The sequence below is a fragment of the Alexandromys fortis genome, unplaced genomic scaffold (assembly GCF_014885135.2).
Source record: "Alexandromys fortis isolate MF-2015 unplaced genomic scaffold, M_Fortis_MF-2015_v1.1 scaffold_17, whole genome shotgun sequence".
NCBI classification, from domain to species: Eukaryota; Metazoa; Chordata; class Mammalia; order Rodentia; family Cricetidae; genus Alexandromys; species Alexandromys fortis.
In genome coordinates, this window is record NW_026067896.1 from 6,445,665 (window position 1) to 6,473,260 (window position 27,596).

Below are 27,596 nucleotides of genomic sequence, written 5' to 3' on the forward strand. Positions count from 1 at the left end.
ATAAACTGACCTAAAGATAAAAACATAAGCCTCACACAGTGTGCCCAATGCCACGTCAAAACATAGTTAACTGCCTTGGGCCACTTCATGCCTTTACTCAGGATCTCTGGTTCATTGCAATGTCCTACAAAGTCAGCAAGGCTTCAGTTACTAATCCATGTGTCACAGGGCTTAAAGAGGACAGCCATGAAAATCAACTAGTTGAAGGACCCAAATAAGGCACACAGTCGAGGTAATCATGAAGCCTGGCTTGATGGACTACAGACGCAGGGTAATTTTGTTTTCCCAGTCAGGAATCTCTTAGCCTCAGTGTCCCTTTGGAAAAACAAGCTATTGTTAAGGGTAACAAAGACTCACTGTGTGTCCCTGCCCAGACTGTGGTAAACATTACAGGGCTCCTTAACACGCTGTTCCCGAGAATGCTCTGGGTAGTAACTCATCCTCCAGGCAGAAGTGAGAAAGAAAGCCAAGGCTTTGAATGGTTCAGTCACTTGCCCAGAGTTACAGTTTTAGGGAGGGGGGGGGGCAGGGGAGACACAAGGATTATTCTCAGGTTGGGGTCCAGTCCCACATTCAAAATCACAGAACTGCATCTGCTTTACTTTATATAATTGATCTTTCATGATCGGATCAGCCTTGTCGCTCAGTGAAGCGCGGAGCAGTAGCAATTCCCAAACAAACTCACAAAATTCTCACTGGTCTAGGGCAGCCACGAGGATGCTGACACCACCCCGGGCTCATAGGTATTCCAATGGGTCTCTACCTGTGGCTAACAACATCCAATCTTTACTCATAATTTAGTCTGGGAAACTTAACCTATAACCAGCCACTGACATGAGTCTATGCCTCTTGGCTTACCAAACAATATTTTAAATAATAAAATAGATATTAAAATAAATATTCTTTAAAATCATATTTTTGCTTTCCATCCCCTTAGTCATTTTATGTCTTCTGTTAAATATATTCTCACTGTGATGAAATAGTTGCCCAAAATTTTCATTTAATTGCCATTAAATCCTCTCTCTCTCTCTCTCTCTCTCTCTCTCTCTCTCTCTCTCTCTCTCTCCCTCCCTCCCTCCCTCCCTCCCTCCCTCTCCTGTTCTCAAACCCTGGCAGCCACTAGTCTACTTTTGTTTCTGTGAATCTGATTACTGTATATACTTTATAATGTACGATTTTATAATATTTTTCTTTCTGTGACTACCTTCCTTATTTCACTTAGAACTGTGGTTCTCAACCTGTGTGTTGTGACCCCACATTTTAGGAAGCTTGAGAACCACTGACTTAGGACAATAGCTTATGAATTCTTTAGCATGTAATAAGGCTTCATCCCAGGGGCTGGAGAGGAGAGATGGCTCTGCGTTTAAGTGCACTGACTGTTCTTCCAGAGGACCTGGGTTCAATCCCCAGCACCCACATGGCAATTCACCACTGTCTATAAAGCCTGTTCCAGAGATCTAACACTCTCACCCAGACATACATATTGTCAAAACATCAATACACATAAAAAATAAACAAGGCTTCCTTCATGTTTAGCGATAGTAATATGCCCATGTTTCCTGTGTCTGTTCTACAATGTATTTGTTCATCTAGTCACTGTGAATGCTTGGATGGATTAGACCTCTTGGCCACCCTAGACAGTACTGCTTGCTATGTAGCTATGCGGAGTCTGCTTGAGATTCTGCTCTCAAATCCTTGAATATACTCCCTCTTGTGGGATTGACAGATTCTATAGCCATTCAACTCTTGATCTGAGAAATCCCATAAGCTTCCACATCACAGTCCCCTCTGACACAGCTTACATTTTACTAATACCCTTCCATGTCTCTACATCTTCAGTGGTACTTATTATTATCTGTGAAGCACCTTATCTTTTTTTAATATCACTTTGATGTAACAATATATTTGGATGCCAGAAATCACAGTACGACTTAAGCTAGTATTTCACAAGGAATGATGGGTGCCAAACAGGCACAGGATTCCAGCCCCACCAACGTGCTTAACTATAAAAGCTAAATATTACCCTTGGACATTCCTTAAGTAAATGAATAACTTGTCCTTTGAACCTAAAACACTTATTGTGTCCTTGGGCTTTGGGCCATTACTGTCTTTCTCAGAATCAAGAGCCTCTTGATGTCAGGCAGAGGGGGACTGGAAGGGCACAAACTTCTTACTTTAACCGTCTTCTAATGATGGAGAGAAAATTGGGTATTCCGAAGATGCCCTGGACTTGGAGGTTTAGATTTCAGGAAGGAAATGAGCTCAGTGCAGTATCAAGACAATCTGAACTACAAGGCAGAGCTACAGTCACAGAAAGCTGGAGTTGAAGGAAATATGGCCAACAGCCATGAAGCCGCAAAGTGAGTTTCTAAAACCTTGTCTTATCTTTTAAAAAAATCTTTTCATTTGATTGAAAATCATTTGTTAGAGCTAAGTTAAGACCTAATAATGAATCCCAACTATTAAACAGATAGTAGGATATTATGCAAACAGCAAATTTGGATATTTCCATATATATTTGTATATTGTATGTTCTTCTCTGAAAATCAGAAATTGCTTGCCTCTAAAGAAAAAGTTTCATATCAGTATTATCTAATATTTTGATTCTGTGATATGAATTTTAAAAAATCTTTAAAACCTCTAATTTATATTCATATTATTTGTTTTTTATTTCTTCTCCCATTTTATGAGTATAAACCTAAATGATTGAATACTATCTTCCATTCTAAATATGCAAGTGAATAATTTTTAAATTATACTGCGTTCATTAACATCCTTATTTATTTTGTGAACACTGATATGGTAGTGAGAATTTATTCTAGTAAAATGTCATAAGTTTTAGCACTCTATAGCCAGTGACTATGAGATTTTCTAAAGCGCTCAGATAATTTCAAAAGCACATCAAGATAATGAGATTTGGGTTGGTGATTTAGCTCCCTATAGAGTGTTTGTCTAACATGCCAGAAGCCCTAGGTTGGATCTCTCGCTCCACAAAAATGAGACATGGATTTGGAAGGTGGAGGCAAAACAATCAAAGTTCAAAGTCATCTTCAGCCATATGAGACCCTGTCTCAAAAAAATTAAGCCAAGAGAAAGGGCCCATACATAGTTTTTAATTGGCATACATATAGAAAGAGACCAGTAATGATCAAATTTAGAGCTCACTTGAAAACATATTAAAAACCTTTCAGTTTCATAAGATAATATGCATGAAAGTAAGTCCTAGTTAATTATAAGTTATTAATAATGTCCTTGTTCTGCAGTAGAAAAGTAGTATTTCTTCCCACAAAAGTTGTGCTCCAGTGAGCAGGCACGTCAAATAACACGTCTATGTCTTCACCGTTGTCGAACTTCCTACTTTCCTGCTGGGTGGTGTTACTCAGCAGTGGAGACCACTTCCATTTATTTATTGTGCTTGTATATCTGTGCACATGTAAATGCATGAGCATTGGTCACCCAACAGCTGTATGGGGTCAGTTCACTCATTCTCCCACCTGGAGGATGAACTCGGGTCTTTAGGCTTAAAGGAAAAACACCTCCACCCCCTAAGCTACTTCACCAGTCTCCATTTTAAAGCATTTCAAGCCAACCTTCGCTGGTGTTAGAGGCAAATTCCTTACTGCGAGGACGAGTGGTGGTTAATAATAAACTTAGAGGAAATGCCACAGTTCATGCAGAGCAAACCAAACCTGAGATGCACAGCTGTGTTGTGGTTCCAGTGTTCAAAAGCACAGTAACACGGGCATGGAGACATGGCTCGTTGCTTAAAAATACCCAGTTTGATGCCCAGAACTCACAAGGTGACTTACAACCACCTGAAACTCTAGTTACGGTATCCCTGTTTAAAACAAAACGAAGCAAAATCATAAATAGTTTCCTTATCGTCATCTACCATGCATCTGAATTCCAGAATATTGCATCCCAGCTGCCCTGTGGAGGAGCAGCTCAAAGCTCAGTCTAGACCTTGGCCAGCTGGTGGGCAAACACTCTGGTTAGTCACCTGAAGAAGGTTCAATCCCTTTCATAAGAGTACTTGATTTAGACCGAACCCATACAGAAGCACAAAAACACTGACCATATTCTCCAAAGAAATTCTATACCAGCGTCTTCCCCATCAATAAGTGTAAATATTTGAAGGGTACAGGCAGCGACATCAGACCACGTGAAGGCTCTGAACGTCACATTTAAGCTGCAGTTAAGTTTGTCGTTCAGTGTACAGTTTCTGTTCAAAACCAGAGCAACAATCTATTTCCCTCTTTCTGTGACAATGTAGTTATGCTATTTAAAGGGTTTACCGTTCGTTTACCGCTCTAGTTGGCAGGTGAACCTGGAAGAGCAGGGCCTAAAAGAGAAGTGAACTAAAGTCTCCTGCAATGGGCAGCATTGTTCAGAGCATCAGATAATTTAAAAGGGTTAAGAAGAATCACATGAATAAGGCCTTCAATCACAAGGACAAGTCACATGTGGCAAAACCATGTTTTTCCGTGGAGGCACACGAATGGCAACAGCTGAAGTGAAGTCATTCCTGTCCGCTACACCTGGTGGGGGGCAGAAACACATTTCAAGATGAGAGGCAAACAAGCGCATTCTGAGGACAGTTCTGTGTTTTGGAGAAACTGAGGTCACAAGACCCTTGTTTTCTTGGAGTTTTCTCACAAGCTCTCAGAATTCTCACACAACTGCGTTTGTGGACTAAATTCCAACAACCCTTAATTAGCTTTTTTATTTGGAAGGGTGTGTCTTTTCCCCCCAAAAAAAGACAACTTCAAGTTAATTGTGTTGAAATGTATAATTTCTATAAACATAAAACTAATTAAAAGTATAATTTTCTCTTGAAATTTAAGCACTTAAAAAAATAAGCACTTTAGATGTCTGATTGAGTAAACATAAAAGAGACGAGAATCAGCCCTAAGAACTTAGTGCTCGAGAACTAATAAATCAAATGTACAAGGAGCATAAATTAGATTCTCCAAAGTATTTTGAGCATCTTGAGGTCAACACTGGGAAGATTTTCAGGAAAAGCAGACAAATCAAATGCCACCAGTAAGAGTCCTCTCTATGAGAATCTGAGGGGATGCTCAGGGCATTGGTCGGTGAGCAATGACAACCAATTTCTGGGTCACTTTAAAAAAGGGACAGGCTCTGTTTAATATTCACACAACCTCCTGAGTGAGGTGAGGCTGGGAAGACCCTTGCGGACAACAAGAATCAATGGGCCACCATTCTTTCTCCTCTGTGAGAAAAAAGAGTCCTCTCTTTTCTGTTGCTGACAGTGAAAGGGTTTGTCAACATAGCATACAAAGGCCAGAAAGATTCAACTTAGAAGTAGACCCCTGCCGACAAAATAATGAAGTTGAACGGCAAAACCAAGAAATCTAAGGCTGATAGGAAAAATTGAGACAGATTAACTTTGTGGTGGAGAACTAAAAAAAAAAAAAAAAGTTCTTTTTGAGACATTCACAATACAGGTGGACCTTAAAAAAATCTTTCTTAAAAAAAGTTATTGATATTTACAAATCTCCTACGCAGCAAGACACCAGAACATTCACTGTAAATACAACAGTCAGCAGCTATGTTATTGGCCTATTCCTTCATTTTTGTGTAGTTGTAATGAATTAGTTAAATAATGTCAGAGCATATAAAGAATAATACCCTTCAACCAGCTTAAAAACTTAAGCTTAGCAAAAATAATGAATGGTCCCTAGTACATCTCATTAATCTTTTTCCTCTTCGCGCCTGCTCACCTCCCAATACAGAGGGACCCATTATCTTGAATTTTAGTGTCTGAAAAATACCTCTGTACTGGTGCTAAGTATGAGTTTGGTCCATTGATGATACACATTTGGTTTCCTCCTGAATAGGAAAGCCACTCGGGAAAGGAGGCATCTGGTATGAGAACACTAACAAAGCTAAGAACATAATAAAAAGCCTTGAAGTAACAGAAATATGCAAAAGGCAAGAAAATTTGTATTTTTTTAAAAAAAGATTTCTTAACAGCCTCAAAAGAATTGAACTACATTGTAGGCGTAAAACCAGAATAGGGTAAGGCACAAAGTCATGTTCAATAACAAACAGAAAAAAAAAATCCTCTAAGAGATTAAGTCTGCAATTGCAGAAATTAAAAGCACAGCAAACACTGGATGCTGATAGAATTTTGTTTTTGAAGCTAGGACAAAATGATAGAGGCATTGAAAGCAAGAGAGAAAAATGAGGAAATACAAGGACCAGTTACCAAAGGTCATCATTCACAGAAAAGATTTCTAAAGAAATACTAGAAGAGGGAACACTGAAACATCAAAGAAATAAAACAAGAGAAGCTGTGCAGGACTCAAGGACATGTGATTCCAAATTCTAATAGTCCAGCATCAAGAATCATGGATAAAGCAGACTCACCTAGGCATATTGTCATGAAGCTTCAGAATATTGATGCTAACGACCAGACCTTCAGTTTTTATAAAGGCATATTTTTAATGGATGGATAATCATAACAGCAGTGCTTTTTTATAGCAGTGCTAGAAGCTTGGAATAATAGAGCATGTCTTTGAATTGGAATGAAAATTATCTTTTAGCAAGCATGCCACTAACACTGTGAATCAAATGTCAAGAAGAACCTAACCAGTTTCAGATATGTAATTTAAAAAGACTCCCTCATGGGCATAATATCTTGGGTGTTCCACCAATATAATAAAACAAGAGAGAAAAAGCAAGGAATTTAGGGAACAAGGGCTCTGCTAGAAATGAAGGGCTTCATCCACAGGACCATCCTAATAATCCCAGATAGCAGCTTTCCAAGTCTGAGCATCATGAAGAGATCAAAGAGGTGGCCTATGACAGCTGTGAAAAAGGAAGCAGGAGCCAGACTGCGGTGGTGCACACACCTTTAATACCAGCACTCAGGAGGCAGAAGCAGGCAGAAATCTGTGAGTTCCAGGACAGCCAAGATTACACAGTCTTAAAAAGCAAAAACTAAGAATAAAAAGCTGGTAACTAACATATTTATAATAACTGGCGATTTTCTTTAGTTCTTAAAGAAACTAACCATAAAGCTAAGCTCGCAAAGAAATAAACAAAGGAATAAACATAATGCTAGATAAAAATAACATAAACATAAAAGAACTACACATGATGCTAAGCTGACAAAGAAATAAAGCCATATTGAATAATCATATTTTTGCATGGCATGGAATAAAAGGGAGAGGGGAGAAGAGAACACAGATTAATAGAATAAATGTGATCTCAGGGCATCATGTGACTTTGGGAGTAAATAATGAAATAAAACCCTTACTATGTATAATCAATATATCCTTAAGATGAAAAAGAAAGCAAACCCTTTTGTGCCCCCAAGCCACACTTGAACAGTACTAATATTTTCATCATTTCTGCACTTACATAGTTGATTTTCTTGAGTTTAAATTATTTCATGGTCTTTTCAGTTGAGTTTTCACAGAAATGGCTCTGGCTAAATGGAATCAGACACAAAACAAAACCAAAATCATTAATCTGCAGAAAGGACCAGTAGGAGTGTTATTGGCCAGGCAGGGAGGGAAATATGGAAGGGCAGAAGGAGCAACCATCAGAATACATTAAACTCATGTAGGAGATTGTCAAATGACAAGATTAGTCAATAAAAATGTATGAAAAAATAAAATAGTAGCTCATTCAGCTGAGGAGACTGTTGTCAAAATTTCCAATAATGTGTAGGAGCTGGAGTCAAAGCTTGGGCTTGTAGGTGGTCATTCTAGAATAGGGTTTCTCAATATCACATTTAGAAAATTCTACTGAAATTACAAGTGAGTAAGGCAGGTCCTAAATTTCAATGAACTATTTAAGCCTATTTATCTTGCTATAACCTAGCGTATCATATGTTCCCTAATTTTCTCTTGCTATAAACTTAAGACATTTTATCCAATATGTTTTATAAGCTATATGCATGTTACTCCAATCAAATTTGCAATGCGGTATTCTATTTAAAATTTTATGATCCACCATTTCACTCACTGTTTAGGAAACCAAGTGAATTTTTTATAGAGCGAACATATCAGCAGAGGTAGAAAAGAATAATCAGAGATAGAAGAGAGAAAGAAAGAATAAACACACAGACACATCAATACATTCAGTGATTAATGCCATGAAGTAAGGAAGTCTCAAGGCAGGTAACGGACTAGAATGCTGGGGCCGGAAGTACACCCCAGTTTTCCTCAATAGGGTAGAGAAAGCCCTGCTGAGAAGATGGCAAAGGTAAGCAGAGATTTAGCGAGACAGGGGGGGGGGGAGGCAGTGCACTGGGCTAGAGTTTGCAGCTAAGCAAAGCAAGTAAGACTCAGAATGAAGTGGTCATGGAGAGACGACTTGGGGCGATTGCAGATAGATAATAGGGGCCTGACTGTATGCGTATTGCAAGCTGTTCTTCGAATTTCGTGATACAGCCCTCACTCTAAGGGAAACGAGTGGTTATTAATGACTCTCAGCAAAGAACTGATGTAATCTGCATCACATGCTTGGTCCTAGCTGGGATGTGTAGAATAGACTGTTAAGCCAAAATCAGAATAGGCCAGGGTTAGAAGTTTGCTGTGACTCACTGATCACTGGACTTCACAAAACGTGACAGGTGGACAAATATTGTGTATGTTTTAAAAGCAGAGTGAACAAGTGATAAAGTAGAAAGAGGAAGAAAAACACAGAAAAGGAAGCTGAGTGTTCTTCAAGACTTTTTTAACCATGAAGTCTTCATTCTGCTCCCAAATTGAGATCAATGAGAATAGAGCAGGCTTGTTGAAAATACAGTAGTTTATTTCCTAACATTTATGTTACGTCTCATGTGGAAGCAAGCTCTTGAAATAGGATAAGATTGCTGGAACTTTGAACCTAGAATTCAGTAAAAGGTCTAGTGTAGAAACAATAGTTTTTGAGGCTTTAACATGCAAATGATACGAAAATATGGATAAATTCACTAAAGGAGGAAACAGATTTGTGACTGAGAATTTTTGCATCTATGTTCATAAGGGATATTGGTCTACCGTTTTCTTTTTCTTGTGGGTCTCTTTGTGGTATCGAGGTAATGATGTTCTTGTAAAAAGAATTAGGAAATGTTCCTTCGGTTTCTATTTTGCAAAGAATTTTAGGAGCATTGTCATTAATTCCTCTCTGAAGGTCTGGTAGATTTTAATTGCTGCTTCTTGGTCTGTTATAATGGCTTCTCTGATCTTAATTTAACTTTGGCAGGTATGTGTGTGTGTGTGTATATATATATATTGTTATGCCCAAATCCTTGAAATCCCCCAAAAGCCAACAAAGAGTCTGAGTCTCTTATGTAAAAGCAAAGAGCCTTTATTTTATGCAAGTTTGCAAACTCGGTCTCCCCACATGTCCAACATATTGGAATAAATGGAGAGCCCTGAGCTCAGTTAGAGTTGGATTTTATAGTAGTAAAGGTGGGTGTGATGGATTTCTGAGGTTCAGGACCCCTGCTTGACTGACATTTGTCTAGGGATGTTCTGGTGAGTGTGTGCTGGAAGGTGATCTGATCTACAGTGGTTGGAATGTTAGGCATTTCCTTTGGATGGTCTGTTCTTGGGTGGTGCTCAGGTAATCTTAGTTTATGGTGCTTCCTGCAACCAGGTATTGCTTCAGGGTAAACTACTGAGACTCAGGCCTCCATTAAAGTTATCGATGGCTGAGTCCTACTCTGGCAGGTGGTAATGGTTGGAAGTAAAGAACTTCCTTTGGGTGGTCTGTTCATGTTTAGCTTATCATGGCTGGTTCCTACGTGTGTGTGTGTGTGTGTGTGTGTGCTAATATATAATGACAGATATAAAATAATGTATGATGGATAACTAGATATATAAATATTTCTTTTAGGTTTTTCAATTTGGTATAGTACAGATTTTTAAAGTATGCCCTTAAGATTCTCTGGATTTCTTTGGTGTCTCTTGTGATGTCCCTTTTTAATTTTGTTAATATAGATCTAGTCACTATATCTTTTAGTTAATTTGGTTAAGACTTTGTCAATCCTGTTTGTTTTCTCAAAGAACTAACTCCCCATTGCTTCTTTATAGTGTGTGTGTGTTTCTATTTCATTGATTTCGGCCCAGAGTTGGTTATTTCTTGCCATAATACTCTTTTTGAATATTATTTCTTCTTGTTCTAGAGCTTTCAGATATGCCAAGACATTGCTAACATGAGATCTCTTTAATTATTTGATGTAGGCACTTAGTGCTATGAACTTGCCTCTTAGAACTGTTTTCCCTATGTCCCATAGGTTTGGGTATGTTGTGTTTCATTTTTATTCAATTGTAAAAAGTTTCTACCTTCCTTGTCAATTTCTGCCTTGCCCATTTTTCATCCAGTGGTTAGTTGGTCACTTCCCATGAGTTTCTTAGCTTCTGTTCCTGTTAATATTGAGCTTTAATTCATGGTGGTCAGGTAGGGTGTAGGGTGTTGCTTCAGTTTTCTTGTATCTGTTGAGATTCACTTTGTGTCCAATATGTCCAATATGTCATTTCAATTTTAGAGAAATGAGCTGTCAAGAATGAAGTATACTTTTGGTGTTTACTTTTTGTGTGTTTGAGAGGGATGTTCTGTAGATGTCTGCTAGATCTACTGGATTCCTGACATTATTTAACTCCACTTTTCCCTGTGTGGTTTTTCTCTGGGTGGCCTGTCTGTTGGTGAGACTGGGATGTTGAAGCCACTTGTTATCACTGTGTTGAAATATGGAGCGGCGGGGCTGCGTCCCCAACACCCCAGCCGCTTGGCTAGCTCACGCCCGAAATAACAACACACAAACTGTATTCATTTAAAGAACTGCTTGGCCCATGAACTCTAGCCCTTACAGGCTAATTCTCGCACCTGGTCTAGCCCATTTCTAATGATGTGTGTAAGCACCCCAAGGTGCGCTTACCGGGAAGAGTCTAGCCTAAGTCCATCTGGGATTGGAGGAGCTTCATTTCGTGCATCTGCCTGGGAGAGCTGAGCATGGCGTCTCTGCTCCAGAGCAGAGCTGTCGAGTCTCTTCGGGAGCAGAGCAGAGTCTGACCTCACTTCCTCTTCCGCCCAGAATTCTATTCTGTTTCCTCCTCCCATCTATGCTCTAAGCTAAGCCAAGCAGTTTCTTTATTGCTCAGCCAATGAAATCAACAGATTGATATATGACACTCCCACATCATCACTGAATGACATAGTCCCTCATTTGCTTTTAAAACAAGCAGCTTCTTATATTGCGGTGTAGTAGCTTAAAGCTCCATCTAAGAGTTCCCTATTGTCTCTGCATGATTTTAGGCAGATTACTTAATCTCTTGGCACAGTTTCATTTGTGATCTCTAACTCAGAGTTGCTGTGAGTTACACAGTATAATCGTCAATCAGGTCCCATTTCCTGCTTGCTTCCTGCTTGTGGAAAAGAGCACAAGCCAGAAACAAGAACTGTAGCTACCTCCGCAGTCCAGTTATTGCAGGCCATGTGGCTCCTCCGCACTTGGATAAAGGCAGAAGACAAGAATGGGTTTTCCTTGATCCCTGAACTAAAACTTTCCACTTATACAGAGAGAAGAGATAGTTTCCACCTTTCTGAAAGCTCGTTTCTTTATCTCACAAAAGATAATGACTTAATGCAAAAAAAAAAAAAAAAGGAAACAAGCAAAAAAAAAAATGTAAATGCTGTTACTCATTTAGTGGGAAACAAGAGGGCACTGGGCCTTAGGACTGCAGCTGCCTTTGTTCCAAGGCCGTGCTGCCCCCTGCTGCTGGAGACAGTTTTCCTTCTCACATCCCTAACGCTGTTTACAGTCTCACTAAAAAGGAACAAATCGCCCTGGATGGAGGGAGAGATAGGAATTCCGAAAGTCTCTTTGTCTTACCTTACCATCATCTTACCCTGACCCTATTAAATTCAAAATCAAAGTGCTCATTGAATTCCCACATTCACGTGTTGCGGAAGCGAAAGATGAGGCCCTCTCACTGAAGCAGGTCCCATTTGTGTGAGTAACTGGTCCGCAAACAGGAAGGAGCATCGATATGTACATTAGATCCTCACGTGGGCGTTAAGTAGAACCGTAGCCCGTATTTATGGGGTACTTGAGAGCTCAAAACTTAAGTTTCCATCACTGTGGACTCAGTGATGAGAGCAGAAGAAAAGTCAGGCTAGAAAAACTAGAAACTAGCGATGAAATGGAAAAATGTCCTGCCATGCTTTTGAATGTGTGGGAAACAGCAAGAACAAAGTCCCTTCCTCCCCGCCAAAGTGAGCTTGGTTTATCAAGGATGGGAAAACAGAAGAGACACGTCTTGAATTGTTAGAGAAGCAAGCATAAGAACCAGGCATGGTGCTACAGACCTGTAATCCCAGCATTTGGGGGGGGGGGGGGGGAGGCAGGAGGAGCTGGAGCTAAAGCAGGACCGTGGAGATGATCCTCGTCTTGGAACACAGCAAACTCCATCTCATCTCCCATCCTCTAAAAAGGAGAGGCGGCAGCAGGGAGGATGGCTGAAATCTGGGAAAGAAGCTTGGGTTTTATTACAAGTGGCAAGAGGAAGGAAGCCACTAAAGGACTTTTAATTAAAAGAGTGGCCTAATTTATGATATAAGAAGCTCACTCTACACAGTGTTGACCAAGAGTTGATAATTTAACCCAACTAACACCTCTTCTGGAAGCGTACCTTTCCTAATTCCTGAGAGCCCCCTCTCCAGTGCCTGCAACCTAGTTCATATTTGAGGACCTCTGGTTCTTCTCATTGTCTTTCTGAGTGACCCCAGCACTGGGCACTAACTATGAAAAATATCTGATGATAGGCTGGGCAGTTGTGGCGCACCTTTAATCCCAGCATGCAGAGGCAGGTGGATCTCTGTGAGTTCAAGACAAGAGCTAGTTCCAGGACAGGCTCCAAAGCAACACAGAGAAACCCTGTCTCAAAAAACCAAAAAAAAAAAAAAAAAGTCTGATGATAGAATAATAATAAATAACCTCCCTTAATTGTGTGTTATACCCTACCATTCGTGTTGAGATACCATTTTTTTCTTCCCAGTGTAACCCATAGCAGGTGACATTGAACTTGTGGCTATTTAAATCACCATGTCATTAGCCTGGCCCCTGCAAAGACTAGACTTCACATCATGTACTTAGCGGTTGATTCTTTTGTTACTTCTTTTTAGAAAAGTATGAAGACTAGCTCATGTTTCTAAGTGGGAAATTGCTTTGTACCCAAACGTTCTTCCTTGCAACAGTGTGCTTTCAAATACTTCTAATTTCTCTTCTTTGGTTAAAAATATTTTTCTTGGGGTGGCCGAGATGGCTCACCAATTAAGAGCTCTTCCAGAGGACCTGAGTTTGACTTCCAGCATTCACGGGGCAGCTCACAACTGCCTGTAACTCCAGGTCCTGGAGATCTGAATGCTCTCTTCTGACCTCTGCCCACACAGGCAAAACCCTGATACACATAAGCAAGAAAAGTTTTTAAAAATTTTCCTTGCCCAAACTTGAAGGAATTTGTTATAAAATTGCTTTATATCACTTTATTCGCCTCCTAAAGAGAGAACAAAATCTCTGCTGCACACATGGACTCTCAGAGCTGAATTGGAAGGACCGACAGTCCTCATTCTTGTTCCTTTAAGCTATGGATTTTTAAATATTCCTTTATTTAAGTGAAAGTGTATGTAATATAAGATGAAAAGAAGACATGTTTAGCTGCTGACGACATAGATCCAAATAAATCATTTTAAAAAGCTATTTACTGTGTTCATTTAAAGTGGTCAGAAATAAACAGCTTAGACCCTATGACATCATCATACTTTTTTTCTTGTTTTGTTTTGCTACGCCATGTGTGGCCGTATGACTCCCATCTTTGAGATGGATCCCAGCACTGCAGGCCCTGGGTTTCTCATCTGTCTTCCTCTGAACACCTTTTCAGCCTATTGCATTCTCCTCTCTCTCCCTGGAACCCCAATTATCTTTAGAACTTAAGTAGTGTGTATGTTGTGAACTTGTACAAAGGCAGCAGGCCGAGGTTGTTTGGGGGAGAAATTCAACTTAAACTCTGGTCCCTAGACTGAGCTCCCTGATACAGCTTGTGTCCTCCAAGGGGAGTGTCCACTTTTGGGTAATAGGAATAAAGGTATCATAGAGTATTGGGCTCAGACTGACAGTGGGTTATAGAGCAACTTGGTTTAATTGGTTGTAATTTAATTAAATCCATTTGCAGGAGAGCGTCCCATATTAAGACCTTCTTTATCCAACACTTCGCTCTCCTGACTAGCTGATCTGTTTCTCATGGTGACTCTTTCTTCCTCTGAAACATCAATCACATCTGCCTCTTCAGCCATGATCACCTCTCAAAAAAAAAAAAAAAAGCCCCTGCTTTGCTTGTCTCTCTGTTTTTTTTTCATTTCCCTTCACTTTTACTATCACTGAAGTATAGCCCTGAATTCTCAAATGAGTACATTTCAGCTAAGGACTCTGGAGTCACCGAGGGACTTGACTCTTGCACTCCAATTAGTAACCTAGTTAGCCATAGGGACTCTGACTCCTCAAACTTCAGTTTCCAGTTTGCAAAACGGAAGGCAGTGCCAGTCCATCCTTTGCAGGCCTCTCATGAGATAACGTGCTTAGCAAAATACACACAGAGTGCTTACTGATTGTGAGCAGCTTCCTGGAATTAGCATTACGGCTTGAAAGAAGACCACTGAATTCAAAGCAGAATTTTTGTCTTGGCCAGCAGTGGCTTCCACATCGTGGCCTTATTCTGCAGTTAAAGACTTTACCATGTATTCCTTCCATTTGTGTTAATATGACACAAACCTGAGCAGTAGTGACGCCTGTGACATTGCCTAGACAGACCCTATGTTTATCTGCCTTGTTTCTTCCTTTCAATGTTAGCTTCTATTTAGAAGTTTTCTATTATCCCCTTCTTTCCATTGCAGTGGACGTTTTGAGAATTATTTGCATCCTCGGAGTTTCCGTGAATGAGTACTTATGTTGACACTTTACAAAGCTACTAAGCCAAGACTGTTTGTGAAAGAAACTCAGCCTAAATTCTGCTCCCCGGCCTGAGGTCCCTGGTAGAGATTGCGTCTACAGAGAGAGGAGTGTCTGCTTTTATTTAATTTGCAAAAGGTATCATACAGTACTGGGCTCAGAATGATAATAGATTATGTGTACATTTTGTTTAATTGATTATAAGTGAATTAACTCCATTTGCAGAAGCAAAATCAAAGTTCAAGGTGTATGGCTTCTTTGCACATTTACCATGACTTTATGCAGACAGGAACTAATGGTTCCAGCCTGTAGTATGATTAATAAAATCCCAGAGACAGATTGGGTTCAACCTGAAGACCAGAAAAGCAAAGCAGCCAGCCACTATCTCAGCCTCAGTCTCAGCTCAAAAAATGGCGATCCTGCCTCCAGGAATCCTCAGAATGAGACTGAGACCTAAACCTTCCCCTCCCATTTTACAATCCTCTCTAGGGCTGGGATTAAAGGCATGCACCACTACTGCCTGCTTTCTAAGGAAAACTGGTGTGGCTACTGAGATTAAAGGTGTGTGTCACCACTGCCTTGGCTGATCTGTGTGGCTGTTTTACTCCTGGTCTTTAGGCAAGCTTATACAAATGATATACCTCAACCCCTGCATCTTACCAAGCTCCAGCACGTAGCCTCTGTATCTCAGATGGCTGGATGGCTTGTGTGAAGAGGTAAACCAACTTTTAAATAATGCATCTGTTTTAAGATACAGAAAACTGAGGCGAGCCAAGTTAGCAACTTTTATTACAGTTTCTTATGGCATATTTTCAGGACGGGTCACAGAATGTCCAAGGGAAATAAATGCAGGTGTCTGCTAGATTGTTTGGGTCTTAAAGTTTTCACCGGCTCACTGGCAATTTAGAGGAAATTCGGCTCTCACTGCCAGACAGTCTGGTTTCTTCTTTCTCTCCAAGGAAGTGAACCTTGCCAGGGTATGTCAACATCAATATTTCTGTATATGAGGACCTTCTTATCTTCTTTTACTTTGTGTTGCATGTCATGGTCTGTGTGTGAAGGTTAGAGGACAACTTGAAGGAGTCTCTTCTCAACTTCTACCATGTCTATTGGGCTTGGCAGCTGATACCAGTACCCTCTGGGCCTTCCATAATGGCCCTTGTCTTCTAAAAAATTGTTGTGGATCAAACTAATGCAGCATTGTTTTCAGCTTACAGTTTGTGAAGCTAGTCCTGGAGTCAAGAAAGTTGGGAGTTGCGCTCCTTGTTACCCATGAGAGTGGAGGGTGATGTAGGACCCCCCCCTCCCCATAGGAGCCTCAGGAAGAATTTCCCTACTCCGTATCTGTTTACCACCAGCTGTTGTGGTTGACTTTAAGAACTCCCACGTTCAGTTGGGAAGCAGCACTCCTGCCTGAAGACCCGTGATGTTTGCTTTTATCTTTCTGCCTTTGCTCAGAACATGTGCCAATCCTCTCTTCTAAGAACAAGTTTAGTTGAAAATGACAAAAATGGTTGGTACCTAAATAATAAAGGATGACCGCCAATGGTTGGTGAAGCATGAAATTTAGAGCGCCAGGGGACTGGCGAACACTGACTAGTGATATTATTGCTGAGACTCAGAACCGACCTGTGGACACTGACGACAGAGGTCGCCCATGAAGAGAACTGGTCTTTCGGGCATTCAAAGGTACTCAGTCTTTCCACACTCCCCCTCCCAGGGCATGATGCATGCAGGACAATGGGGAAATGGAGATGCTGGAACTGGGGACCTCCTGTCTGATCAAACAGGAAGCTCCTGTTAGAACCTGTGAGCCAATACCCTGTAGAAAGGCCTGCCTGTTGTTGTCAAATGTTTCAGTGGAAGTTGATATTTTGGGGATGAAAAGCCTCTTGTTCTTCACATATTGGCAACACGTTAGTTCAAGCACATTTTGAAACTTGTAAACAAAATATATTCTCCTCTGTGCTGGCCAGGTGTGGCTTGCAGGCCACCAGGTTGTAATTCTTGCTTGAAATTAGTCTAGGGGCTAGAGAGACAGTTCAGCTGTTAATGCACTTGCTGTCCTTGTGAAAGAACCACGGGTCTCAACACCCACACCATGTGGCTCACAATTGTCTATAACTCCTGTTCCAAGAAATCTGACACCTTCTCCTAGTCTCCAGGGGCAGCTGCAGACCCACACGGTGCAAACATAGATAAGTATGCCTGTGCACACACATACACACACTCACACACACACACTCACACAACAAAAATAAATCTAAATAAATTAAAGGTAGTCTGGACTCCCAAAAGGGAATGTGGACACTACAAGCTTTTCTCCTTCATTAAATACTCAGGAGCTGCTGCCTTTGACGTGCAAACGGGGGCCTCATCTCTTCTCAGGTCAGAGCTGTAACTCGGGGGAACGAAAAACAAGCAAAAGGTAGCATTTGTCTAGTTTTTATGGTCACCTTTAAAAACGTACAGTAATGGTCGAATAGGATGTATCCTTCGTGCTTGTAAATGAGCCCACAGGGGTGACAGGAGTGAGGCATCACCAATAAAAGTGGCAAATGAAACCCCTAGAGCAGGACTCGTGCTCCTGGTGACCTGATGAGATTAGAATTTAGCACACACAAGCGTTTCTGAACATACGTGGCCGTTCCAGCTACAGCTTGGATCCAAGGAGACCAGCGAATAGGCAGCCTTGTAAAAGAAAGCGGGGATGAAGGCTTTCTGCTTGGGAAAACTGCATGCTAAATGTTTCTGTTTCCTGATCTGTAACTTTTTTTTTTTTTTTGCTTTTTATTTTTTTGCATTTAAATCGGGGCCTCACACATTCTAAGCATTACCTCTGACTTCTACTTTGTGCTTTCAACTTGTCATATGTCATTTAAAAAAGTATAAGTTTCTGCATAGTGTTCTACACTTTGCACTCTTGTGTTCATTCAGTTCATTCAACTGTTTATGAAATACGCTCTAGTCCCATGTGTGCCTCCATCACTTTACAAACCATACAGCTACCGGCCCTCGAGAGACTAAAATTCCAGAATTGGTACCGTGGCATGGTATGTCCGGGTGTGTCAAAAGGGCACTAGAAGACATTAAAACAAAACAGGCTAACAGAGCTAAAGACAGGGTGTGTACAGTATATGGAAGTCAGGAACTTTTAACTAATAAACTACAGTGTGATGGCCAGGTGTTTCTGTCGTTTGTTTCCCCTCGAGTTTTCTGTTTAGTAGAATAAGTGGTTCTTTTCCTTTATCAAATCAGCGTAAATGACGTTGTGAAGGAGGAGCACACAGTACATATACTCGCCGCTTTCTCTCCGGCTTTTATGACACCGCGTCTCTCACTCTGTGGCCCAGAACAGCTCGCAACTCACTGTGTAGCTCTGGACGGCCTCAAACTCGTGAGCAGCCTCTTGTCTCCGCCTTCTGAGTGCTGATTACGGCCTTGAGCCAAACATACCTGGCTTCAGAATACATGTTTAAAGCAAAGACATGAAGCGCTATGACCTGGATGTTTGTATCCCCTGAAACTCGTGTAACCCTAACCTCCAAGGTGACTGGACTGAATTAGGTCAAGAGGACAAAGCTCTCGTGCTTGGGCTCATACTCTCATTAGCAGCACCACAGGGATGCCCCCATCCCTCCCACAGTGTGAGGTTCCAATGGCTCAGGGCTGTCAAGGAGGAAGCAGATGCTTACAGTCCACTGCCCCTTGGTCTCGTGAGATATTAGAAGGAAATTTACTTTTCTATAATTCCCCCAGTTTGTAGCATTTGGTTATTACAGCCTGAAAATAGAGGAGAACAACCTAGCACCCATAGTCTACATTAGGGAAGGTTTTTATTCTTTTAAGTTGTTTTTCCTATAAGACTTTATGGTTTACAAAAAAAAATGAAGCTGACAGACTTGCTTTAGTTATTCTGCTGTGGTGGTTCTCACTGCTTCCCGCCGACTGTAATTCTCATGGCCCACAAGGTCCCTCCTGATTGGTCTCTGCTCACTGCTCTGTATCCTCCCATTGGCTTCCCCATCACTGTCCACACTGAAACCACGGCAGGCGAATCCCCTTCCCTGGTTAGTAAGCTCTCTTTCTTGCATCAGGACCTTCAGCATGCTCCTGTGTTGCTCCCAGCTACCCTCGAAAGGGTATCTTAGTCTCTCCGCTTGGGTGTCTTCCCTCATGTGAGCCTTACCAGGTTACAACAACTGGGAAATTAGTGACCGCACATCACCTTCATCTGTGAGCTCCCAGTGAGCTCCCTGCAGGACCAGTCTGTTGTCCATCACTTTATCTCCTCGGCGTATGACCTCTGTGATGTTTCAACAATCAGCAAACTGATTCTTTGTCCAGACTGCTTAGAAAGCTCTGGTGCGAATCTTGCCCATACAGTATCTTCTGGGTCCCACTTTCTTCCATCGCATAGGTGTCCTGGCTGGCAGAATTTGTCTTCACGGTTTCCCTGCATCCTGTTACGGTATGACCCTTAGCCTCTAACTGAACTTTTAAGCTTGCCTTGGTGACATGGACCCCTAGTATGACTGAAATGTCACCCATGTCTGCTTTTGAATTTTTTCTTACCTTTGAAGAAGACAGCTTAGTGGCTTTAGACATACCTCTTCTGCGAGTGTCAGGATTCCTGAGGCATCTCCTACAGACACATTTTTGGTCACCTCGGTTTCCTCCTGCCAGATGCTTCTTGGGTTTGTCACAGTTCTGTCACTACAAAATATATGATAGTTTCCTCTTCTCTTTTTGAGCTCTGTAGGATTGTTCCAGTCTGGGTCATTACTGATGTCTGGCTGTTGCTGGAGGCTGTTAGTTCATTCCCAGCCGCTCAGACCCAAAATAATTACATAGATACTGTACTATTTGCAATACTATTTGACCAATAGCTTAAGCATATATCTCTTATATCTACTTAGCTCTTGCATCTTAAATTAACCCATTTATATTATTTTATATTTTACCATGAGGCTTGTGCTTTACCAGCAAGGTTCTGATGTATCTGTCTCCTACAGTGGCTACATGGTGTCCCACTGACTCCGCCTTCATTCTCCCAGCATTAAGCTTAGGTTTTCAGCCTCACTCTATTCTGCCCTATCCAGGCCAAAGCAGCTTCTTTATTCATTAACCAACAAAAGCAACATATATGCAGAAGGACCTCACACATCATCTGGCAGTTTCTATCCTGCCATGACTGCCCTTCCTCAACTCAATGTAAATAAGCCTGAGCTGTTTGGGGTGCTTTGGTCCCTTCCTTCAGGGGTTACTTCATCTTCTTTTGCTAAAGCGCATATGCTTTATAATGAGAGAAAGTGTTCACAGACATCTTCATGAATCAAGAGAATCAAGACTTTGTTGGCAGCACAACTCACAGTAGGGATCAATGGGTCAAATGAAAATGAAGGAAATAAGAAATAGAATATGATAGAATACAGATAATTCCTCATTCTTAATCATCCTCTCTAGAGAAAATAATGACAGATTGGTAGGGAGAACTGATAGTCGAGGTTTTAGTTTTTAAATTCACATGTTTTTATTTCCATTTTTCAAGTGTTCAAGGCCAATCTCAAGGCTTTGAACATGCTAGGAAAGTGTGTCACCACGGTGTTATAACGCCAGTCCTTGACTGTGAATGCGTAAGGATTTCCTAACACTTAGTCAGTCCCTCCATCCACAGGTTTCATTTGTTCCTCACAAGCTCTTGGAGCCTCTTTTATAGATGACATTTGGAGGGCTTAGAAAATTCCCTACCTAGGATGCTAAAGAAGGTATAGGACAAGGACAGCAGCCCAGGCGCTTCTTCCTTCCCTTCCTATCGTGCCTCACTGTTTGATGCCTTTCCATGCCCTTCCAGAACCTTCTCTCATTTAATGTAGGGGCTTGCGTGTAGACAACAGCCTATCAGACAGAGAATTTCTTTCCTCTAGAAGAATTCTCAGTTGACCTAAAAGCGCAAAGTGAAAAACTCTTAAGATTACTTGGTTTCTCTGCGTAGGGTTTTAACGTTTGGCACATAGTGAAGAAAAGAATGGGAAGTGAACTTTATTTAACAAACAATATGTAAAAATATTCAGTCCAAAACAAAGTTTATATCAAAGAAAAAGATTAATATAAATGATTATACAATTAATGATAATCACAGAAATGATTATTACCAATACATGAAATCACATTTATACTAAATTTGAAGCAAAACGTCTTGGACCTACCTGAGATTATAATTTAATTTTAACCTGTTAGTCTAATGTTTTATGGTTGAATATTGCAAAATTTAAGATGACTGTTTTTCTTTTTCCTTTCCTTTTATTGAAAATAGATTTTTTTTCCTCACATAATATATCCTGATTACGGCTTCCCCTCTACCTCTTCCCAGTTCATTTTCACCTCATCTCTCATCTGAATGTGTCCCCTTTCTCTCATTAGAAAATAAACAGGCTTCTAAGGGATAATAATAAAATATAAAATATAATATAATAAACAAGATAAAACAAAATCTAACAAATCAGAAGAGGAGAAAACAAGCACACAGAAGGAAAAAAGCCCAGGAAAAGGCACAAGAAACAGATGTAGACGCAGAAACACACTCATTCACACTCACGAATCCCATGAAAACACAAACACTAAAATGGAAGATATAATCCATACACAAAGGACCTGTAGGGTAAAAATAAATATATATGTCTGTGACAAATATATATGTATGTATATTGTGTGTGTGTGTGTGTGCGTGTGTTGTACACATACATGTGTGCGTGTGTTTTCATTTTCTACTACTGGGCATGCAGCCTATCCTTAAGGGTAGTTTGTTTCCCCCAAACAGTTTGAGATTCCCTTGAAGGAAACTGAATTTTCATTTGCGAGTGGTGATCAATTGGAGATTGCTCCATGGTTAGGCATGGGGCGTGTGTCTGCTTCTCCTTTCAGTTCTAGGCCCTCATCTGATGCAGACCCCTGCAGCCCTCTGCGTGCCGCCTTCAGTCTGTGAGTTCATATGTGCATGAGACAACTGTTCCTCGGAACATCACTGCCTAATAATGTTAACTAGTATCATGAATATTTTTAGGAAGAATAAAAGCATCTGTAAAAATCCCAACACTTGGGAGGCAGAGGCAGGCGGATCTCAGTAAGTTCGAGGCCAGCCTGGTCTACAAGAGGTTAGTTCCAGGACAGGCTCTAAAGCCACAGAGAAACCCTATCTCAAAAAAAAAAAAAAATCTGTAAAAATAAAAATGATAATCAGAATTATTGCTAATTTGAAGAGCTTGGCATTCACATTTGTGTAGTCCAGATGGAATGTCTTCACAATGAAGATCTGGCGTTAATTTCACCATGGACTACAGCCTTCAAAAGCACATCTCACAATTGTAGGAGAGCTTGCTGGCAGAAAATTCACAGCTGCCCAGTGTTTTAAGAACATCTTACTTAAACTGAGAAGGAATTATTTTCTCCTGTTTTCACTTTTAGAAAGCATTTCAGTGTTTCGGTGCCACATGCATTCCACCTGTAATTAACACTACTTGGGCTGAGCAGGAAGTTTATAGACTCGAGGCCATTCTGGGCTACAAGCGAGAGCCTGTCTCAAATTATACATTGAACCTGAACGCATAAGAGGGGGAGGGGAATCCCAAGCTAACTTCGAAAGAATCTAAGATTATTCTTTCTTGTAAGGGAAAAACTCACGGAACAGGAACAGGATGTCCAACCTAAAGGTGTGGAGTGTGGGAACAAGAGAGAGAGAAAGCTGGGCAGGCTCGCAGTTTTCTTTAGATACCCAAAAAGTCACACCCCAACCTGGTCCATCCTCATAAGGGTCATCATCTAAAGGAGGTTCTCCATATATATGCTCAAATATTTTATAAATTTAATTAAAATAAATTTGAGAAATGCTAAAATTGGCTTTTAGAGAAAACTAATATTATTTAAGTTCTTATTGGAAAGATCAAGTTATAATTCTGTAGAAAATTACAAATAAACGTGAGAAAGAGGCACGGTGTAAACAAGCTGAAGGAGAAAACATTGTGACAGTTTTTATCGGCTACGAATTCTGCATCTCAAATGGTAAAAATTGGTTGTAGAACACACGGCCACTCAAATCAATTGCTTCCTAATGCACCCAGATAAAAACAAATACAGGTGTAACTCAGCGGATGAAATGAAAGGGAGACTGGTTCTACTGTAGTGTTACACCAGAGAGACCTCTTACTGTGGAGATCTCCCTTTTATGTTTGAACTGGCTCATATTTATTTTTCAAGAAGGAACAAAATGAGATACCTTGGGGTTTTGGTTTTTGTTTTCCTATACAGAATATGTATATTTGGTTGCTCGAAATTACTTACTGGGAAAGGTTAAGTTAGTATTTGATGAAAGATAAAATCTTCAAAGTAAGTTGTAAGCTTAAATGATGAGAATTAGATTCCCTGAGCTAGAATGTCAAGGCTCAAGAGCTAGAGGAAAGATTTGCGTGACGCACAGTGAGGATTGTTCTTGGTGTGAAGTTTGGATCTCTTCATTAGAACAGCTCTTTCAGCTTATGACCTTGCCCTTTGTAACCATGTTTCAGAATGAACATTAGAGAGTCCAAGGGCAGACATCCCTGTGTTTTCTTGGAGACAGCAGCGCTATTATTATAAATGAGTGAATCCATCGTTCTAAACAGTAAGAGCGGCAGAACTCCATGGGAGCATGAGAACACATGTTCTATCTAAAGTCAACCTACTGTATGCCTCCCAAGCCATACACAACACAACAAAGGAAGCACCCAGCTTGCTGGCCAACCCGGGCCACAGTTTCTTCCCTTCTCGTCAGGGTTTTTGCTCTTTTACTCTTTCTTTTCTTTCTCTCGTACATCCATCCCTACCAGTAGTTGCTCGGCGTCTCTTTGAACAGTTCTGATGACAGGAACGCAATCAGTCTTTTGTGTCTCGTGTTGCTGCTGGTGGTGATAGTAATCCCTCACCTAGCGTCAGTTTAGTGCACGTTAAGAGTGAATATCCCTTACCACTAGGGCCAGAAAGCATCAGTGGGCATACAACTGAAAAGAATGTCTTGCAACCCCCAAATCCATCAGTAGCTCAGTTTAACAGGGAGGGATAGGACCAGTGGAACCGCTTTCTGAGCTATGATTGACTGGTGACAGGGTCCAGGCTTGTGCAAGCCCATTACAATCAGCAGCAGTCACTGCTCTGAGCTCCTGACCACACTGGCTGGGCTATAGCCAGAAGCTGGCCTTTAACAGCCTTTCTTCCTGTCTTTGCCTCTTAAATTTCTTTCCTCCTCCTCTTCTTCCTGGATCTTTGAGCCATAGAGGAGGGGTTGTAAATGTCCTGTGTAGGGCTGAGCAGTAAACAGCCGCTTATCCTCAGTACCTTGTACCTTGTGTGGCCGTGCGGCTGTGCATTCCGCACAGGTTATTGTGAAGAGAAGTTTCTCTGGTTACAACAGAGAGGAGCCGCATGTGTCTCTAAGTGTAAACACTGCTCTTCGCTGACACAGGGAACAGGATCTCACTGACTTTGCTTCGAGCAAGAAACCTGTTCTTCTCCTTAACCCTTAAACACAAAGTCATGTTGTCATTGATGCAACATCCTGTAAGGAGCCTGGAGGGTGGGAGGAGGTGGTTAAAGGTGATTGCTGCAAAGAACAGGACACAGTTCCAACTGAACATAGAACATTGCTCTTCCTCCAAATTTAGGGCTAGCCCTCCGTGGTGGTTCCTCCTCATCCTTGGGTCTCTTGACAGGTTGCTTGCCTGTCCGCCTCTGTTTTTGCAGGCTGTTTGTATACCCCCCTCCTCATTTCAGTTCTCCAAACTCCCTCATATCGAGAAGATTGTTAAGCTGTATCCACCCCACTAGGGACTTGATCCTGTCTGTGATTTAGTAATTCTGCTGGCTAAAGTACCAAGTGCTCACCTTCTCCATCTTTGCCTTTTCAAAGGACTGACTGGGGAGTTGACATTCTTCAAGTGCCTCCTCAATCAAATCCCAAGTCAACCCTATACCAGCCTTTATACACCATGATCCACCCTGCACTTTGAGTTCTCCAGAGAAGCAGAACCAGAAGCATATATAGATTTGACATAGAAAAAGATAGAGATGCACAGTGTGTGTGTGTGTGTGTGTGTGTGTGTGTGTGTGTGTGTATCCATGGACCATGGGTGGATGAACATATACAGATGTACACAGAAAGACTGAATGAAAGGGAAAGAAAAGCAGGAGAGAGAAATGTTTAAAGTTTATGTTATTATTGGAGCTAGCAAGTCTGAAATTTATAGGGCAAGCTACTAAAAATCAGCCCAAATTCTACAAGACAAGGCAAACTGAGAATGCAAAAAGGTTATTTTTTTACACTATAACCTTGAAAACAAATTGATTATTTTTTTATTTGGAAACTTTCCTTTTCTCTTAAGGCCTCCAATGATTGGGTCAGGCCTGTTCTCCTTAGATAGAATACTCAATTTTATTCAAAATCTACTGATGCCTCTGTTAATAACATCTAAAACACATTTCCATAGCATCTAGACTGACGTTTGACTAAATAACAGGGCATCTTCAACTAGCCAAGTTGACTCATAAAATTAATCTATATCATAGATGGACTAGATACAACCGTGGTCCTAACTAAAGCGTGATTAAGAGCGGTTGATATCTAATTAGACAGCATATTGGATGATATAAATTCTATTTATCATTAAGACTGTAACCATGCTATGGGAAGTTTGCCATCTTCTTCAGTGATGAGCCCCTTATAAGTTGCCCATGTTTCAATAATTCTCTTCTCATGTTCATGAAAAAAAAATAAGTAAATTTGATGGGTCATAAGAAAGGATATCAAAGTAAGAAAGGACTCATAGGGGAAGGGTAGTTTTAGAGGGGAAGAGAGAGGATAGCACGTAATAAAGGCAGAAGATGATTAGAGTTATTCATATACATTTATGGAACTATCAAAGAAAAAACATGCTTGAAGGATTGTCCAGCCACTCAGCAGGTGAAGGGGCTTATCACCAAGCCTGACAACCTGAATTAGATCCTTAGAATGCATTTGGTGGGAGGAGAGAACCAGCTACATGAGGCAGCTGTCTGCTGACCTCCACATACATGTTATGCCATGCATGCACCCACACATACATATGATACATACTTGTAAAAACAATTATAAAGACCTGCAAAACCAAAGCCCAGAATCATGGCGTACACCTGAAACCCCAGAATTTTGGAGGCAGAGATGGATGATCAGGAGTCAAAGGTTAGCCTGGGATGGTGAGTTTGAGGCCAGATTTGGCTACATGAGATCCTGTCTCAAAGTAACAACAAAAACAAGAAAATTAAAAGGAAGCAATTATACAAAGATTTAAAACATTAAAAACTACTACTTTTGTTTCGTGTAGAAAGATACAGAGAATTTATGTAATCATAAGACTCGGCTGCTTCATAAACGTGTTAGCTTGCATGACTTTAAACGTGGGACCTAAAGGAGAGAGGAAGAGTCTATTGAATACGCCTTTCTGGTGCACAGCTGCTTAACAAATGGAGGGGCAGCTGCTTGGAATGGCATGAGAGACATGCTAACTTCTGATCGTTGTTACATAAGCCTTCCTCTTCTGCTCTTATAGAGTTTCTGGCAGTATGCTTATATAATATGGTCGAAAGTTCTACCAAAAAGGAAGCATTTCAGAAATGATGCTAGCTGGCTCTTTATGTCTAAAAGCCTGCAAGTATGTTTGCATAGACCTGCGTATCTGCGGATACAATGCTTTGTCCGTATCCTTTCAGAAAGAATTTGAGTTAGGGTGGGATGTTATTTGTCTTGGTCAGTCTTCCATATCAGATGGTGGTTAGTACTTGGATCACATGACTTTCAACTTATGAAGTCTTGCAAGCTCCACGAGGCTAGGTATTGGAACTTTCAATTTTACCCTATGGTAAAATTATGCCTTTGTCCCAGAGAGTAAATTCAATAATTTACTTATCAAATTGTAGTGATAAAACTTAAGATAGAATGTGGCATCTTGTATTAGTAATGCAGTAGTTGTGAACATCTTTAATCCCAGCACTCAGGAGGCAGAGGCAGCTGCATCTCTGTGAGTTCAAGGCCAACCTGGTCTACAAGAGCTAGTTCCAAGACAGCTAAAACTGTAACACAAAGGAACCTTGTCTCAAAAAACAACAACAACAAAATTAATAATTAATTAATTAACTGACAAGTTATGCTAGTAGGCACACAACCATTCCATTTCGCTTAGTTTTTGATCATCTTTTCTTGTAATATAATACCACTCCTGTAGCATGATGCCATGTTGTTAGATAACAACTACATTGTATAGTTTTCTATGAAAGATAATGACTTAGGTACTTCTGTAAGTACTTTGGAGGAATTTGGAGGGGATGCCAATATGGTTCAAGGCTCCAGATGTGGCTCAGTGGTATAACACTTGCCTAGCATATGAGGACCCCTGGGTTTGGTGCCTAGGATGGGTGAGAGTGAGAGAGAAGGGAAAGGGAAGGGGAGGGGAGGGGAGAGGAGGGGAGGGGAGAGGAGAGGAGAGGAGAGGAGAGGAGAGGAGAGGAGAGGAGAGGAGAGGAGAGGAGAGGAGAGGAGAGCCTTTGAGGGTCCATCACCTATGCTCTGGTC

General features: G+C 40.9%; 1 protein-coding gene across 2 annotated transcripts in view; it reads left to right on the plus strand.

Moving 5' to 3' along the window:
- Oxr1 (oxidation resistance 1) overlaps positions 1 to 27,596 on the plus strand; it is a 179,919-nt gene that overhangs the window by 48,112 nt on the left and 104,211 nt on the right. The window contains exon 1 of one of the 2 annotated variants that reach the window (XM_050162138.1): positions 2,141 to 2,360. The exons of the other annotated variant lie outside the window; for it this stretch is intronic. Within the exon in view, the coding sequence (XP_050018095.1) occupies positions 2,348 to 2,360 (13 nt within the window). The 5' untranslated portion in view covers positions 2,141 to 2,347. Of the gene's footprint in view, positions 1 to 2,140; positions 2,361 to 27,596 lie in introns of those variants that run through there. 2 annotated transcript variants of the gene reach the window in all.